This window comes from Myodes glareolus, chromosome 9, assembly GCF_982192425.1.
Source record: "Myodes glareolus chromosome 9, mMyoGla1.1, whole genome shotgun sequence".
Classification (NCBI taxonomy): Eukaryota; Metazoa; Chordata; class Mammalia; order Rodentia; family Cricetidae; genus Myodes; species Myodes glareolus.
This window is the reverse complement of record NC_142034.1, coordinates 58,358,252-58,376,604: the sequence shown is the minus strand read 5'-3', so window position 1 is coordinate 58,376,604 and position 18,353 is coordinate 58,358,252. Positions and strand designations below refer to the sequence as shown.

At 41.6% G+C, this 18,353-nt stretch overlaps 1 protein-coding gene across 1 annotated transcript in view; it reads right to left on the bottom strand.

The window, feature by feature from the left end:
• Positions 1-18,353, bottom strand: part of Dnah9 (dynein axonemal heavy chain 9) — a 362,388-nt gene that overhangs the window by 31,358 nt on the left and 312,677 nt on the right. Inside the window, exons 60-61 of the mRNA XM_087910517.1 lie at positions 11,978-12,171; positions 5,232-5,380 (exon numbers count right to left, since the gene is read on the bottom strand). Coding sequence (XP_087766643.1) covers positions 5,232-5,380; positions 11,978-12,171 — 343 coding nt within the window. The remainder of the gene's footprint in view (positions 1-5,231; positions 5,381-11,977; positions 12,172-18,353) is intronic.

The window sequence follows — 18,353 nt, the reverse complement described above, 5'->3', positions numbered from 1 at the left end:
AGCGACGAGAAAAGAGGGGACGGGTGAAGTTAAAGTGCTGTTAAGGGATTAATCAGAGCGCGCGAGGAGAGATGTAACAGGGGCGGGAGTGTTCACGCTCAGAGGCCAGGAAGTACAGAGCCAGCTCTCTCTTCTGGTCCTTGTCCCCATCCTATTTGGCCTCTTATTTCTCCTCCTCCTCTTGCTTCTCCCTCCTTCCTTTCCTCTCCTGATCCAGTGTTCGGGGTGGGGCATCCTGGAAGAATCCCAATGGCAAAAAGTACCAGAAAAGTATAGACTCCCCGCCAAGGCTCAGAGGCAAGCTTCGGCTGCTGAGCGGACTCACAGATCTGTTGGTGTGAGAGCACACACATTTCAGCAGAGAATTATATGAAGACAAGGAAACAAATCCCCAACCTGACTTTCGGGGTTTTAAACACCCAGTGCTAGCAACTGCCACAGCAAGACAAAGGGGAAAGGCCATGAAAGGGTTAAGAGTATAAGGCAGCTGCCTAGAATGCAAGGGGATACTAATATTTTAAGGGTCTAGGTAGAGAAATATGATGAATTATCTGACACACAGACTGTGAAACCAAGCAAGGAGACAGTACTTAATATGCCAGTACTAAGGGTGACTGGGGAAACTGCTTGGGTCAGCTGTGTGGATTCAAAACAAGAACTAGGGCTCATTGGACAAACTGATTAGATTCAAGAAATGGGAAATATGTAGGCCCAGAATCTATGTCTAAATGGGAAGATTAGAAAATAAATCAAACCATCAAGAAATCAGAGAGGACGGTAAGAAAAGAAAGGGGCCCAGGTGCCTAAGTGATCTCCTGTTGATGAACGGCAATATGCTTCCAGACGTATGCATTAAGATGAAGCCAAGGGCAAGGCTGAGGCAGTGCAGCCAGAGACAGATAAACAATGTGGATTTGGGAGGGGCCAATCTGCCTGAGATGACGGGATGCTTCAGATAACATGATGGAAGAGTTGGAGGTCAATTGGCTAAGAACAAAATTGCCCATCAACAGAGTATATGAAAGCTTTCAAAGGGAGAATGGTGAATGAAAATGAGGAAACTAAATTTATTCATCTGGAACCAACAAAGCCCCTGTGGATAGAAGGAAGGCCGAGTTCTGTAAACATATAGAAGTCAGGAACATAGCAGTTATGATAAATGTCTTGCGATATTCATTCATTAAATCATTTAACAAATATTTATTGAATGAATTCTCTGTGCTAGTCACAATGTGAGACTCTGGTAAGATGAGGACCAAGATGACATGGTTTCTGACCCCACGGAGCTTAGTGACAAGCAGGCAGGCAGACATAACATCCAACGATGAAAGAATGATTAAATTAGAATTGTATTAAGCGGTGTGACACAGATATTCAGGATGCCACATGACTACATAATGAAAAGCCAAGTGGCCATGCAAGGATGAGGTCAAGACAAGCTGGTCTTTGCAGGATGAGTGTGGTGGTTTGAAAGAAAACGGCCCCCAATGGGAGTGGCGCCATCAAAAAGTATGACATTGTTGGAGTAGGTGTGGTCTTGTTGGAGAAACTGTGTCACTGTGGAGGTGGGCTTTGAGGTCTCATATACGTTCAAGCCATACCCAGTGAGATAGTCAACTTCCTGTCTCCTTCTCATCAAGCCACTCCATAAAATGTTTTCCTTTATAGGAGTTGCCATGGTCATGGTGTCTCTTCACAGCAATAGAAACCCTAACTAAGAAAGAAGTTGCTACCAGGAGTGAGGTATTGCTGTGATAGGCCAGATCATGTTTCCAACTTGTGAAAAGGAATTAAAGAAAAACTTAGAACCAGGTGTTGGTGCACCCAGAGGCTGGAAGATCTCGAGTTTGAGGTCAGCATGGCCTACAGAGCAAGTTGAAGGACAGCCAAGCTTAGCCAGTGATGGTAACCATGATATAACTGAACAAAGGGGCCATGTTCTAGCTCCAGCAAGCAGCACAACTTGGCAGCATCAGCCATGTGGTTTGGCTTTAGAGTCAAGGAGCGATTAAGTAAAGCTGATGAGGCCAGGCATGTTCCTGAATGGAGGCCCAGAGAGGCCATTGTGTGAAGCTGTAAAGTTGAAGCCTGTATTGCCTTGAAGACTCCAAGATGATAGAGATACCAGAGTTGTGGGATACCTACTGAGGAAAGCTGCTAACAGGGAGTGGAACCAGCCCAAGAGAAAGAAGTGTGTTGCAGTCAACAAAGCTGAAAGCAGTTGGAGATCTGAAGAGCACCTTGACATCGGACATGGAGATACACAGTTTGGAGTTTGTCCAGTTGGTTTTGGTCTTGCTTTGGTCCAGTATTTCCTCACTATGCTCCCTTCCTTATGTTTTGGATTGGTAAAATATATCCTGTGCCTTTAGATGTTAGAAGTATGTGATCTGCTTTTTAATTTTGATTTTTACAGAAGATACAGTTAAGAAATTGAATCTCAGAAGAGACTTTGAACTTTAGACTTTTTAAAATAAGTTTGGGACTGTTACAGAATATGGAGACTTTTGAAGTTGAACTGAATGCACATTTGCATTATGCTATGGCTACAAGCCTTTGGGGGTCAGGGAGTGGAATGTGGTGGTTTGAAAGAAAATGACCCCAAAGAGAGTGGCACTATTTGGAGTGTGGCCTTGTTGGAGTATGGATGGTCTTGTTGGAGAAAGTGTGTCACTGTGAAGGCAGGCTTTGAGGTCTCATGTATGCTCAAGCCATACCCATTGAGATAGTTCATTTTCTGTTGCGTTAGGATCAAGATGCAGAATTCTCCAGCACCATGCCTGCCTGCATACTGCCATGCTCCCAGTTGCCATGCTCTCTGCCATGATGATGGTGGACTAAACCTCTGAAGTGTCAGCTGCCTACCCGATTAAATGCTTTTCCTTTGTAAGAGTTGCTGTAGTCTTGGTGTCTCCTCACAGCAATAGAAACCACCACTAAGACAATGAGTAAATACTGAACTGTTGAGAATATTTCGGATGAAAGGAGTCTTTTGCTGAAATGCTTACTATAGCCTTGTTTAGTCGAGGAGCTAAACGAGGGAGTCTGGAGGCAGGTGAGGTCCAAAACTGGACGGAAAAGCCAGACTGTATGGCTACTGTGATCAGATGAAGGATGCTTGACTTAACCTTTAGGATGATGGGAGTCCTTGAGGATGCTTTAGGCAGAGTGATATTATAGGATTTGAGATTTAGCAAGGGGACTCTGTTCACAGAGTAGCAAAGGATTTTCAAGGGAGGAGGACAGAAATGAGTCAGGAGGTAATCTTCATAAATCAGGTGAGAGATTATGGCCATTCTGCAGAATCCAAAGAGAAATCAAGACAATATGATAGGACTGGGGAAGGACCATTTAAGATAACTGATTTCTTCTTGGTAACTATTGCTGGCATTTACCAAAATAGAGTGAAGCTAAAGAAAGGCGTGACTCTCCATTGAACAGACATGCTGAGAGCTGAGCCGGTGAGCCAAAAAGACCCACAGGTAGATACAGCTCATGAAAGAACAGAACACAGAACAGATGATTCCAAAGTTCCCAGTGGATAAAAATGGGTCACCAACCAAGAAACACGACCTATGCTCACTCACAAACAAAGTAGGCTTCTAGAACACAGCAGATCCATGTAGCCAAAGTTCTAAGGAGAAATCATTTTGTAGCCAGAAAAAAAACTATCCAACAAATCTGGGGTCAAACAAGGGTTCAGAAATGTTATTTGTTAGGATTCTTTTCTGATGTGTGCCAGCAAAATGAAAGTGCAAAATAGGAAATAAGTGGAATTAAAATATATATAATTAAGGTGGGATGTCAAGAAAATAAACCCAGGGATATTAGCTTCCTAGAAAGCTAAAATAGAATTCATTCATATTGTAAGAGGATGCTAATAACTGTAGTAAGAATGCCTTCTAGAGTAAAAAAAGAGAATGCCTTTCAACACAGAGAATGAGTATGAAGCTAGTGATAATTAGAAATGATATTTATTTCTTTTCTCAAGGGAATTTGCAACTCTAGGAAAAACTGGAAGCGCCCAAAGAAAATCTTCATTTACATATGAAACAAAGTGGAATTTCACATGAGTTTAAGTGTCTGCAAAAAAATTCTTCTGAGGATATTTAGAGATCATGACATTGAACCAAAAACCAGAGGCTATGGGTATCCTGGCTAGTTTTTATGTCTACTTGACACAGGATTGACTCGTTTTGGAAGACAGAACCTCAATTGAGAAAATGCCATCAGATTGGTCTATGAAGTCTGTGATGCATATTCTTGATTGATGATGGATGTAAGTGGGCATCCCATAGTGGGTGGTGTCACCACCCCAGGTAGTCTGGATGGTTTAGGAAAGCAGACTGAGTACTTCACATTGTTAAGGTAACCACATGTCCCCAGTTGACTTACATGGTAATTGCAAAAATCCCTATTTAAAGTCTGAATGGACTGTTCTTTAATTTTTACAGAACTTGACAAAATAATTTTAAAAGTTGTATGGAAATACAAGAGACTTCATGGAGCTGAAGTAATCTTAAAGAAAACTGTCGAAGGACTCATTTTCTGATTTAAGTTTTTACCATAAAGCTCCAATGTTAGTATTGGCATGCAGAAACACAGAGATCAGCAGAATAGAGTTAATAGTTCCCAAACAAGCTCTTACACTTATGATCAATATAATTTTAAAAATGAGACATTAATTGTTATTTTTAGTTATGTGTATGTATCTGTGTCAGTGTATGCTGAGTGTAGTGCCCATGGAGGCCAGAATAGAGCATCACATTCTCTGGATCTAGGGGTCCAAGTGTTTGTGAGTCACCTGATGTAGGTGCTGGGAACTGAACTCAGGACCTCTGCAAAAGCAGCAGGCACTCTTAACTGCTGACCTATTTTTCCTGTCCTGGTTGAACTTAACTTTGACAGGGGTTGCCAGACAATTCAATCATTCTAGCAGCTGATTCTGAGACAAGGAATCTCACACTAAATGACAAAATCAGATGCCCTATTCATACAATATTATAGCATGAGTCACAGGTCTGCACAGAATGGTTACAAAGAAATCCAATTTTCTCTTTGGTTCATAATGCTGTGGCTTTGCTTTAGCAGTAACCCTGACTTCTGTCTGGCCTGTGAAGGTTGAGTTTTACACAGTGAACCTTGAATGTAGAAAAGAGAAAGCAATAGACCCAGTGAATGAAAGGGCACAGACTACCACCAACCTTGGCTCCAAAGCAAGCTTTCCTTACCGTGGTTCTCCACATCTTTCAGTGGGTCCACCCCCGGAGACAGGATGAAAAACATGGGAGTGGCTGGTCCTGACTCTTCAAATGAGGCTACAAAATCGAGTGCTCTTCCCATGACGTATTTGCTTCCTAACTTCTCCTCAACAAAATCTCTGCAGGACACAAGCATGCATATCAGTCCAAAAATCATAGCATTTGAGAAGCAGAGGCTTCTAGAAATGAAAAGGCATATTCACACTCTTGGGGTTGATTGTTAAAGATTTAGGACTGGCTTCAGGTTCACATCTTGTCAACACGTACTGTCTGTACTACTAGTTCCAATCCAAGCGCTTAGATCTGGGCTCCTACTGCTCTCCAACCAGACCATTGCTGCTTCCCTCTGTAGACCTGGTATCTTCTCACATCATCTCACCTTTCTGGAGACTGCTAGGACCAACGTCTTTGAATGACTATGGGCAGCTAAATCTGACCTACTCTATATCTCTGTGATGTGCCAACATGCCCAGAATTTAAGGTCCCACAGGACTCTTGGATATTCTATTTGTCACTGGTTTTTCTTGCACTCCTGCCCACAGTGCTCTTTCCCAACGTGTTGCATTTTGTGTGAAGCAAATCCTTCCATCCTACTAGATTTCTAGATGAATTCCTGATGTTTGCTGACCTTTCTGCTGTTCCCCAAGACATAGCTTCTCCTGCATCCTTCTCAGCTGGGCTAATTCTCTTGCACTAGATGGATCTCAGGGTGGGCAGTGGCCACATAGTATTCACGGTCTAATAGTTATCTTCAAGGCCACACCTTTCCACTTGTGTGGCTTCACTGAGAGTCATTTCTCCTGGCTGTATCCACTCGCCATGCACACCAGTGCCATCTACCATCCCCTTTGGTATTTTCCACATTCACTCAACACTTGAGCTCTTGGCTCATGAATGTTCCTCCAGCCTGAGTGACATCAGCATGTGTGGACAAACCTCAGACCACTTGATTTTTACTCCTTACTCGCTCCTTTGCACCATTCATGGCTACCCTTCAATCTTTGCCAGTATCTGGGGATATTTTTGTAAGTCTGAAACAGCTCATTCTCAGACCCAAATCTTCAATCTTTATAGTCACTGGTACTATATCTTTATCTCAACAAGCCTTTGCCTGAATGAGTGCCATGAAAAGTGCAGGAATTTCAATTTCTGGGCCTCTCTGATGATTTCCCAACAGCCCATTCTTCTTCCCATTTCTTTCCTATCTAGTGTCTTATTATTCCTATCTTATAATTTCTATCCTTAAAAAGCAATGTTTTGAAGTATAATAAACACCCTATATAACTCACCTCTGTATGTGTATTACCCAATGTTTTTTTTTAAATAGAGGAATGAGCCAGTGACCTAGGCCAGAGTAGGCCTGAGACAGTGAACTTCACAGGAGCAGAGCAAACCCCAGGAGTGCCAAGCGACCTCCAGGAATATGGAGTGACCAATAGGGTGACTGGAATTGTCGCACTGACTGTACCACGAGGAGCAACCATCTGAGCATTGATGGAGGATTGATCTCCAGAGTCACAGACAGCCCCAACTACACCAATCAGATGAAAAGATAGGTAGATAAAGTAAGAACACATGCCACACCACAAAGAGCAACACGACATCAGTAAAAACTAGTGACCCTACAACAGCAAGGTTTGAACAACCAAATATAGATGAGGCAGAAGAAAATGACCTAAAAGTAACTTTAGGAGAATGTTTGAGGCCCTTAAAGAGGAAATGAAAAATCCCCTCAAAGAAATGGAGGAAAAGACAAACAAAAAATTGGAAGACATCAGCAAATCCCTTAAAGAAAACCAAAAAAAAAAGCAATCAAACATATGAAAGAAACTATTCAAGACTTGAAAACTGAATGAGAAACAATAAAAAACACAAGCTGAGGGAAGTATATAAATAGAAATCATGAGAAAATGATCAGGAACTACAAATGCAAGCATAAACAGTAGAATACAAGAGATAGAAGAGAGAATCTCAAGCACCAAAGATACAATAGAGGAAACAGGCTCATCAGTCAAAGAAAACACTAAATCTAACAAAAGCTTAACACAAAATATCCAGGAAATATGGGACACCATGAAAAGACCAAGCCTAAGAATAATAGGTATAGAAGAAGGATAAGAAATTCAACTCAAAAGCACAGAAAATATACTTAACAAAATCATAGAAGAAAACTTTTCCAACCTAAAGAAAGATATGCTTATGAAGATAAAAGAAACTTACAGAACACCAAATAGACTGGATCAAAAAAAAGTCCCCTAGCTATGTAAATATCAAACACTAAACATTCAGAATAAAGAAAGAATATTGAGGGCTGCAAAGAAAATAGGCCAAGTAACATATAAAGGCAGACCTATCAGAATTACACTTGACTTCTCAATGGAGACAATGAAAACCAGAAGGTTCTGGTCAAGCCTTATGCAAACATTAAGAGACCACAGTTGCCAGCCCAGACTACTAGACCCAGCAAAACTTTCTATCACATAGAAGGACAACACAAGATATTCCATGACAAAACCAGATTTAACCAATACCTAGTCACAAACCCAGCCCTATATAAAATACTAGAAGGAAAACTCCAACCCAAAGAAGTTGGCTACATCAACAAAAACACAGACAACTGAAGGTCTCACAGCAGCAAATCCCAAAGTAGGGGAAAAAAAAAAAACACAAAAACTAACATTGCCCACAACGAAAACTAAATTAACAGGAGATAGCAATCACTGGTCATTAATATCCCTTAATACAAATGGACTGAACTCACTATAAAAAGACACAGGCTAACAGATAGGATACGAAAACAGAATCTATCCGGCTGCATACAAGAAATTCACCTCAACCTCAAAGACAGACCTCAGGGTAAAGGGTTGGGAATAAATTTTCCAATTAAATGGATCTAAGAAACAAGTTGGTGTAGCTATTCTAATATCTAACAAAATAGACCTCAAACTAAAATCAATCAAAAGAGACAAAGAAGGACATTTCACATTAGTCACAGGAAAAATACACCAAGAGTAAATCTCAATTCTGAACATCTATGCCATGAACACAAGGGCACCTTCATATGTAAAAGAAACACTCCTAAAGCTTAAATCATACACTAAACCCCACACACTAATAGTGGAAGACTTCAACACTCCCCTGTCACCACTGGACAGGTAAGTCAGACAAAAAATGAACAGAGAAATAAGAGAACTAACAGATGATACGTCTCAAATGGACTTAACAGACATATATAGAACATTCCATCCAAACAGAAAAGAATAAGCCTTCTTCCCAGCACCTCATGCAATCTTCTCAAAAATTGACCACATACTCAGAACAAAACAAACCTCAACATACACAATTTCTTTTTTTTTTTTTTAGATGGTATCTCAAAGTGGTTTTTTTTTTGACTTTTAACTATTTATTATTACAGGGCATTACACATTCTCATTTCTAATGCATAAGAAATGCTTAGAGAACAATTTGTAATTACTCTTTGTTTTAGTATTTTTCTTTTTTTTTCTTTTTTTTTTTAGTAAATTTTATTAAATTAATAACCTTATGTATCTTATCAGATCACCATGGCTTAAAACTAGAATTCAACATCAACACTAATTTCAGAAAGTCCACAAACACATGAAAATTAAACAATGCTCACCTGACTCATCAATGGGTAAAGGAAGAAATAAAGAAATTAAAGACTTCCTAAAATTCAATGAAAATGATCACACAACATACCCAAATTTATGGGACACATTGAAAGCAGTGTTAAGAGGAAAGTTCATAGCACTAAATGTCTACATAAAGAAGCTGGAAAAAATCCCACACTAGTGAATTAACAAAACATTTGAAAACTTTAGAACAAAAAGAAGCAAACTCACCCAGGAGAACTAGACAACAGGAAATAATCAAATTGAGAGCTGAAGTCAACAAAATAGAAACAAAGAAAACAATACAAAGAATCAATGAGACAAATAGTTGGTTTTTCCAGAAAATCAACAGAATAGACAAACCTTTATCCAAACTAACCAAAAAGTAGAGAAAGAATATCCAAATAAACAAAATCAGAAATGAAAAGGGGGTTATAACAAGAGACACAGAGGAAATCCAGAGAATCACCAGGTCATATTTCAAAAACCTGTACTCCAAAAAATTGGAAAATTTAAAGGAAATGGACAACTTTCTGGATAAATATCAGTTCCCAGAATTAAATCAAGGCCAGATAAGCAAATTAAATAGACCTATAACTGCTAAAGAAATAGAAACAGTCATCAAAATCTCCAACCAATAAAAGCCCAGGACCAGATGGTTTCAGCTCAGAATTCTACAAGATTTTCAAAGAAGAACTAATACCAATACTCCTCAAATTGTTCCACACAATAGAAACAGAAGGAACATTGCCAAACTCTTTCTATGAGGTTACAATTACCCTGATACTCAAACCACATAAAGACATTACTAAGAAAGAGAATTACAGAGCAATCTCACTCATGAACATTGATGCAAAAACACTAAATAAAATACTGACAAATCGAATCCAAGAACACATCAGAACCATTATCCACCATGATCAAGTCAGCTTCATTTCAGAGATGTAGGGATGGTTCAACGTACAAAAATCTGTCAACGTAATCCATTATATAAACAAACTGAAAAATAAAAACCACATGATCATCTCATTAGATGCTGAAAAAGCTTTCGACAAAATACAACATTCCTTCATGATAAAAGTCTTGGAGAGAGCAGGGATACAAGAAACATATCTAAACATAATTAAGGTAATATACAGTAAGCCAACAGCCAACATCAAACTAAATAAAGAGAAACTCACAGTGATCTCACTGAAATCAGGAACAAGACAAGTTTGTCCATTCTCTCCAGATCTATTCAATACAGTTCTTGAGGTTTTAGCCAGAGCAATAAGATACCAAAAGGAGATCCAAGGGATACAAATCAGGAAAAGAAGTCAAACTCTCACTATTTGCTGATGATGCGGTAGCTTACATAAGTGACCTAAAAAATTCTACCAAAGAACTTCTATAACTCATAAACGCTTTCAGTAATGTAGCAGGACACAAGATTAACTAAAAAAAATCAGTAGCCCTCCTTTACACAGATGATAAATGTGCTGAGAAAGAAATCAGAGAAACAACACCCTTCACAATAGCTACAAATAGCATAAAATATCTCGAAGTAACTCTAAACAAGAGGAAGACTTATATGACAAGAACTTTAAATATTTGAAAAAAGAAATTGAGGAAGACACCAGAAAGTGGAAAGATCTCCCATGCTCTTGGGTAGGTAAAACTAACATAGTAAAGATGACAATCTTATCAAAAGCAATCTACAGATTCAATGCAATGCCCATCAAATTCCCTGCAAAATTCTTAGTGACTGCGAAGCTCTTTTTTGCCTCTGTAGACTCCATGGCCTTTGGCTTCTAGTCATATCCTAACCTGCCGTTCCTAGCTCTTTGTTTACTGCTTTGAAGTCACTGGAACTTTAGTCTGGGAACCATTTGCCTCTGTGTCTTACATCTTCGGCGGTGGGGGTCATCCACTGGTGATGTCTGGAACCACTGCAAGTATAGCTTCAGGAATCTTTGCATTTCCCTGGCCATACTTCTATCTTACTTCTTCTCGCCTTCCCTACATCTCTCCATGATTGGTTCCCACCTCTCCTGTTCTTCCTCTTTTGAGATAGGGGCTGGCCTCAAACTTGCTATGAAGCAGAAGATGACCTTGAACTTCTGATGTTCCTTCTGCCTCTACCTCTTGAGTGCTGGGATTTGAGGCTTGTGCTGCCACACCCAGTTTATGTGGTTCTGGAGATCTAGCTGTGGGCTGCATGCATGCTAGACAAGTATTACATTGATTGAGCTACAGGTCTATCCCTCTTCTCTCTCATTTTCACAGGGTCCAGTTCTTTCTGTTGCATATGTGTGGTATGTGTGCATGTATGCATGTCCACATACATGTGGGTACATGTATATGTAGATGGTTAAAGTTGACATTGAACAACTTCAATTGCTCCCCACCTTACAATTTGAGACAGGATTTCCCATTGGTACTCAGACCTCATTGATTGTGACTAGCTGACTTTGGCTTAACCTAGGATTCCCCATTTCTTCGCTCATTTACTTGGGTTATAGGAGGGCTGTCACAACCATCCGGCATGTGCATGAGTTCTGAGGTTTCAGAGTCTAGTCTTCATATATGCATGGTGTGCTTCCCCATTTCTCCAGCTACAGACCTCTTTTCAAGCTTCCTCCATTCTCTTCAGGTATTCAATTTGCCATCCCCTTACACACTAATTTACCTGATTGAGAAGATAGAAGTCAAATATCCTTATTAATTCTCTGCCCCTCATTTATCAATCTAAAGTTATAACCACCTCACTCTATGCTTCTGCGATGCTAAAAGTAGAATCTCCATACGCTTTCTGGATCCCTCCATCTTTCTTCTTATTATAGGTGACTGGCATCTTTTTAAATGCTGACATTGATGGGTATCTCCTCCCAAACTTTCTATTCAGACATCAAGACAACAGATGGTAAACCTAGAACAGATGGCATACCCAAGGCAGTCTATCTCATGGGCTTTAGTCTTGGTACAAAGGTGCCCATTACTATATGAACATTCATACAGTAATATTGAAGTGCAGCTATGCCAGGCTGGCTTTCCTGAGTTTGCCCTGTATACATGCTTTCCCAGAGCCTGTGGCCTGCCCCCTACCGTATGGCATAGGTCATCCGGTCAGGTCTCATGGCCCTCATCATGCAGAGACGCTGCAGGGCTGTCTTGTTCTTCCATTCCTGGGGGAACTTCTCCTTCTCGGGACACTCTGACTCCACAAACTTTTTCCAGCTCTTGGCAGATCCTTCAATGTCCCGATCCAGATGGCAGAACTCGTCCATGGATGAAAGCGCCTAGGAAATGTCAGAGACTCTTGTTCTAAAATGCAGCTTCTCTAGAAAGCTATGATTTGCACTGCACTGGGCTGAGAGGCACGGGGCATCCTTTACACAAGCAAGTATCATTTATAAGCTGCTCTAGTGTCTTGGGTCTTCTTCAAGAAAAAAGTTAAGAAAGAGGAAAAATGTACACAAAGTTCATTCTTAACACACTGCCCACCAGTATAATATAGACCTTCTAAATAAAATATTTGCGACTGGGTCACACCCAGACAAACACTGTTACATGGGAAATGGGTCAAAGTAGGTGTTGTAGGATTTTTGGGTCACAGAACCCCAACATCTACGTCGTAGTCTCTTCCTTACATTTTCATACCCACTGTACCACCACACTCAACCCATCCATCTCTCACATGTCTCTAGAATGCCCACCCAACATTTCCATGGGCTGCCTAGTCTGTCAGCATCAGCTTCAAATACAGAGCATGAAAACCACACTTCTCCATTTACTGCTTCTCTGTGGGGCGTCTTTCTCTATCCCATCCCATTCAAGCTTTTCTACATCAACTTTCAGTGTGTGTCTGACTCTACTGATTCAATTAAGGTTCTGTTCTCATCTTCACTAAATTTGACTCCTTCCTTTGCTTCTGCTGGTCATGCTTATTGTTTGTTAAGGCTCTACAAAGTCCAGTTCAAAGTCATCAAACACATCAAAGTCAAAGAAACATACTCTGCCCCCAACAACTGAGCATGAAACAATCTCTGATCAGTAAAACCAACCAATCCCTTGGCACGAAATCAACCAATCCCTGAGCACGAAATCCAGCTGATCTCTGAGTTTGTCCAAGCTCAGGGATTGAAATCCAATCAGTTCCCACCCTGAAAATCTTCACCCTGGAAAAACTCCACCCTAAGAAGCCCTATATAAACTCTGTGCCTGTTCAATTGGGAGCTGCCCTTTTCCACCCTGGCAGAGGCAGTCACTCTCCTGGATTCCTCTCTCCCAATAAATCTCTTGAATGAATTTTAGGTGAAGATCTTCTTCAGTCAGAGTGAAGTGGAGCAGACATGCAATGGACAGCTCTTCTAGAAAACTCCCTTGGTGAAGTGAAGCAGAGAAGTAAGAATTCTAACCGGCAGCACAGGAGCAAAGAGCTATGTTTCTGCCAGGGTTTCCCCCTTAGCAGAGTGAAGCAGACATGTAACAACTTTCACCAGAGCAGAGAAGCAATGGGCATCTCTACTGGAAACTCTCTTAGCAGAGCGGAGCAGCGCTGAGCTGTAATGGCTCTCTGAGAGGAGCAGGAATGTTACATGCCTGCGGGGGAAACCATCCCCCCACCAGGATACAGCTATGGCTTCTGACAGTCAGAATGCATTTTCTTCAGGGCTGTAGGTATCCAGGGTACCTTCCCTTCACAGTCGTAGGTACAGCCTGACTCTGACAGTCAGGCTACCTTCTTCTTCAGAGCTGTAACCCCAACTTTGTTTTCTCTCTCTCTCTCTCTCTCTCTCTCTCTCTCTCTCTCTCTCTCTCTCTCTCTCTCTCTCTCTCTCTCTATCTCCCTCTACCCCAAACTGAGTCCAAGTTGTGTTGCCCATATACCCTCGGGCACAGTGCCTGTCCTGGGATGTGGTAGACCCACCAGAGTTCACCTAAAGAAAATTTCATCTTCCTATCCTAGCAGCTGTCAAAAGTCAATAGACCTACAGTTAGGGAACTAACGACCACCTTTCTCCCTCCATGCTGGGGTTTTGACTCATTAAGCCGACATGGGTCTTGTGCATGCTGTCACAGTCAAGGTGGGTGCATGTATGCAACTGCCCTGTTGTGTGCAGAAAGTGAATATTGTCTACTTGCAGTTATCCATCATGTTCTCTGGCTCTTAAGATCATTACATCCTTTTGTCTGCAAAAATCTGTGATGCTCTAGGTAAGGGATGTAATATAGATGGTCCATTTCAGGGCATGCAAAGCGTAGTAAGTCCTATTATGCTGCCTTAGTAAATCTATGGTATCATCAGTCTCGATAAAAATTTGGGTGAGTATTATGGCTTAAATATAGGCTTTGTTTTGAAACCTTAACCCCCCCCCCAACTTATGGCATTATTTAGGAAACTTGAGGTAAGGGTTAACTGGAAGGAGGTTTCTGGGTGTGGATATTTGTGAATATATTATTCCCGGTCACTTTCCGCCTTGCTGTCTGCTTTCTGGTCTACCACAGTGTAAATCAAGCTGTACCTCACGCCCTCCTTATCCTGATAAACTGAACCCTCTAGCACTGTACCAAAATTAATATTGCCACCTTAAGTCGTGCTGTTAGGTATTTTCCCACAGTGACATAAAGCACATGAATTCAGCGGGGATTTGACACAGACCCACCCCTTTATACATTTAGTGACTGCAATGCTTCTACTCCGTCCTTATATTTCATTTCCCCAACAGTAGACTGAGGATCCAAGGTACCTGCACCATGCAATGAAGGTTAAGGAGCTCAAAATTATTATCATTATTTGAATCCATCCATCCATTCATATATTCTTTCAACATTTATTCATGTTTTACTACATTCCAAGAACATCAGAATATAATAGTGGGAAAAACAGATAATGTGTCTTCAAGTAGCTTTTCGTCTTAAGGAGAAAGGAGATAATAGAAGTATTGGAAGGCATGCAGACTTCTGTTGGGCAGGTACGAAGACAGAGAAAATGAGAAAGCATTTTAAGGGAAGGATAAAAATGAGCCAAAACATTGAGGGTGAGATGGGACTGTGAGAAACACGATGCTAGCAGAGAATCCGTACTGGGAACAAGGACAAAGGGAGGCTGCAGAAGGACACAGACACTGGCCTGGACGTGTTTGCCCGCATCTCCTGAAGGGACTAACAAGCATCCTTTTACCTGCCTGGGCTCTGTGTATGACCAATCCCACCCCAACCACATAGTGTAAGAAGTACCTTCTTTCATGAACATGGCGAGGAGTACTTGGAGGAATGATGGACAAGGCCCAGGGAGACAGAGTTCAGTCCCAGCACCACCATTTGCAGCCCACTGGACTTGTAGTTTACTTGAATTTGGGTTTGTTCATGCAAACAATGTGGCCAGGCAATCAAGTGCCATATCCTACATTCAAGCAGAGACACCACACTGGAAGACCATAAAAGATCCTTCCATGGAGGCTTGGTAGTTATTGGATTTCAACTGCCTTGTCTCTAATTCCCATAAGACTGTGAGTTCTCTGTGGGCAAGAACTTCCTCGGGTATGGGCAGCCTTTGGAACATGTTTAATAGACACATCCTGTAAAGCCATAGACGGGCCAGGGCTGGGGCTGGGCTGGGCAAAGCTGCAGCTGCTGTCATTCTTTCTCTGTGTGCTGAGGAGCTGACTCTTCTCTATGCCCAGGCTGCCCCACTTCTCAGCCTGCAGCATCACTAACCCTTTCCTGCCCAATTACCCTCACCGTGTCTCCCCAAAACAGAGCAAATTACACCATGACCAGAGCTCCCAGCTGCCAGGACGGGGTCTGAAACCACATCCTTGAAGTTCTTTGGTGAACACAATTGTACCATTTAATCTCCCAAATGAGGGAACGGGATTTCTAGCCTTCTAATAAGCTAAATGGAAATGACTAATTAACCTAATTACTTTGGACTGTGCAGCAAAATACAACAGTGCTAAATTGGCACCCAGAGTGGCAGTCGGGGGCCTTTTCAAAGGCAAACAAAGAAATTCAGCACAGATGAGATTTTCTAATGAAGAGCAGAACATGCCCATTACCTGAAAGTTCAGCATTTGAGGGGACTGAAAACAGCCTTACAAAGGATAACAATAAAAGCAGCATTTTATCACAGAAATGTCATTCATTACTGGCTTATTAGTTCTTCTGGGGGAAGGAAGCAAGGCAATCTACCTTCCTCATTAGATAGAATCCTTTAAAATGTTTTTTTTTTATCATCTCCTATTCAATTATACTCAGTTTGTTTCTTTAGGCTAAACTCCAAGCATACACTTGAAAAGCATTCATCAAAGGCGTCCACGATACGTACCACATATTGCTTTGTGCCTCACCTGTGCACATCCCAGGCTGTGCTTGAGTTTGATGGACCTGGATCTGTTGTTCCACACAGCAAACTCAGAGGGAGAGAGAGAGAGAGATAAAGCTCTGCTCATTTGCAGAACACTTTAAACAGTCAGATGAGCTCAGCCCACAAAACAGAACACAAAAGCAGAGGGAAGCCAAGCCAAGCCAAGGATGCATTCTGTGAAGGGAAGGAAGGAAAGAATCTGTATACTAGCTTGCGGTAAGCTGAGGAAGGTGGAAGCCACGGCTTCCTGATTACTGGGACTGGAAAGATAGGCGCAGCCATTCATTCCCGGCAGCCCCATTGCTTTTGGCCATTCTTCACTTTTGTGAAACAGGGCATAGTAGGAAAGAACAGGAGAAAGTCAACTGGATTTGGCCCAGTTGGGCAGTCCACAGTGCTTGCCAAGCTTTCCTTCTGAGGACAGATTCTATTAGGCACCCTTGTATCAGCCAGAGCATGCATGTCCCTTATGTTGGGGTAAATTGATATTCAGGATTCTTATGAGTTTTGTTCTTCGAAAGATATATTTGAAGTATTTTCCCCCAGCATAGTTTGCATTTCAATTAAGTTAAGTTTTTAAAAAAATTAACAGTGTCTTTGTGGGTATACTCAACTTAAAATGGTTTCACTAGGGTGGAGGGTGGGCCCTAATCCACTATGACTGGAGCCTTTACAAGAAGGGAAAGGCACAGAGACGCAGAGAGGAAAGGCAGCTTTGTGCCGACTGTGCAGCTGGAGACGGACTGGGTCTCCTGGTCCCTAACGGAGGAAAGCCAGAGGCTACCGGAAACTGGAAGATGCAAAGACAAATTCCACCCAGAGGATTTGGAGGCAGCCTGGCTCTGCCTATGTCATCACTTCTGACTTCTAGGCTCCACAGCGGTACACTTCTGTCATTTTAGGAAACTCGGCTTACAGTGCTTGACAACAGCAGCCCGTGAAGCAAACGCCACCACAGCCATCAGAGGATTCTGACTACTGATCATTCACTTTGGGGAAGATACTATGATGGCCATTTTGCAGATAAGGAAGCAAAGAGTCAGATAACATGCCAGAGGCTACACACACACACACACACACACACACACACACACACCACACTTGGACCTAGGTATGTCTGAATCCAGAGTCTGTATTAATCTGTCCATCTCCATTGCTGCTCTGGTTCTGCACATGGGTTCATTCAGAAATGCTTTTAGAACAAATTTTTCATAAAGGCAGCAGACTCTGAGTCAGGATTTCCAAATCCAGCAAGGTAGCCCCTGGCCATGAGGAATACTGAGAACTTGACACAGGATTAGTGTGATGGAGGAGCTGGTTTTTAATTTTTACTTTTTGAAAAAATTTAGGAAGGGTTTCTCTGTGTAACCCTGGCTATCTTGGAACTTGCTCTGTAGTCCACTCTGGCCTTGAACTCACAGCGACCCACCCGCCTCTGCCTCTGGAGTACTGGGTATAAAGGTATGTGCCCCTACCACCTGGCAGGATTTTTTTTTTTTTTAAAAAGAAGCTTCTCTCTGTATTACTGGTTATCTTTGACCTCCTGAACTCAAAAGATTCTCCTACTTCAGTGTTTGAACAGCTGAGGCTATACAGGTAAATGCCACTTGCCTGGCTCAGAGACTTAACTTTCAACTGTATTTCATTTGAATGACTTTACAGCTAAGTTCAGAAACTCGAACTCATGTTAATTAGAAAACTCATAGAGGAATGTTTGGAACAATTTGAGTGTATGAGTCAATGATTTCAACAATAGCATAAAATCTAAATACAAATATTGTGGAAGAAAGACTAACATTTGAGGGGAGTATACATGTGCAAAATATTCAGCAGGCTTCAAAGACAAAAATGAAAGCAAACTATCTCATTAATAATAGTTAGGGTTTGGGTATCAAATATCTAACAAAGACTCATTCTAAACAGTTTGGTTGTCACTTGTGGAACCACTGAGAGATGACAGACGCTCTAGGAGCCAAGGCCCGGTGACAAGAAACTGGATGTATCAACATTCAGCCCCTGGAGGGGCTAAATGCCTGTCCCTCTCTGTTTCTCTGTTTCTTGGCTGCCATGAGCTCTCCTCCATTCCACAATGCACTGCTTCACCACAGGCCC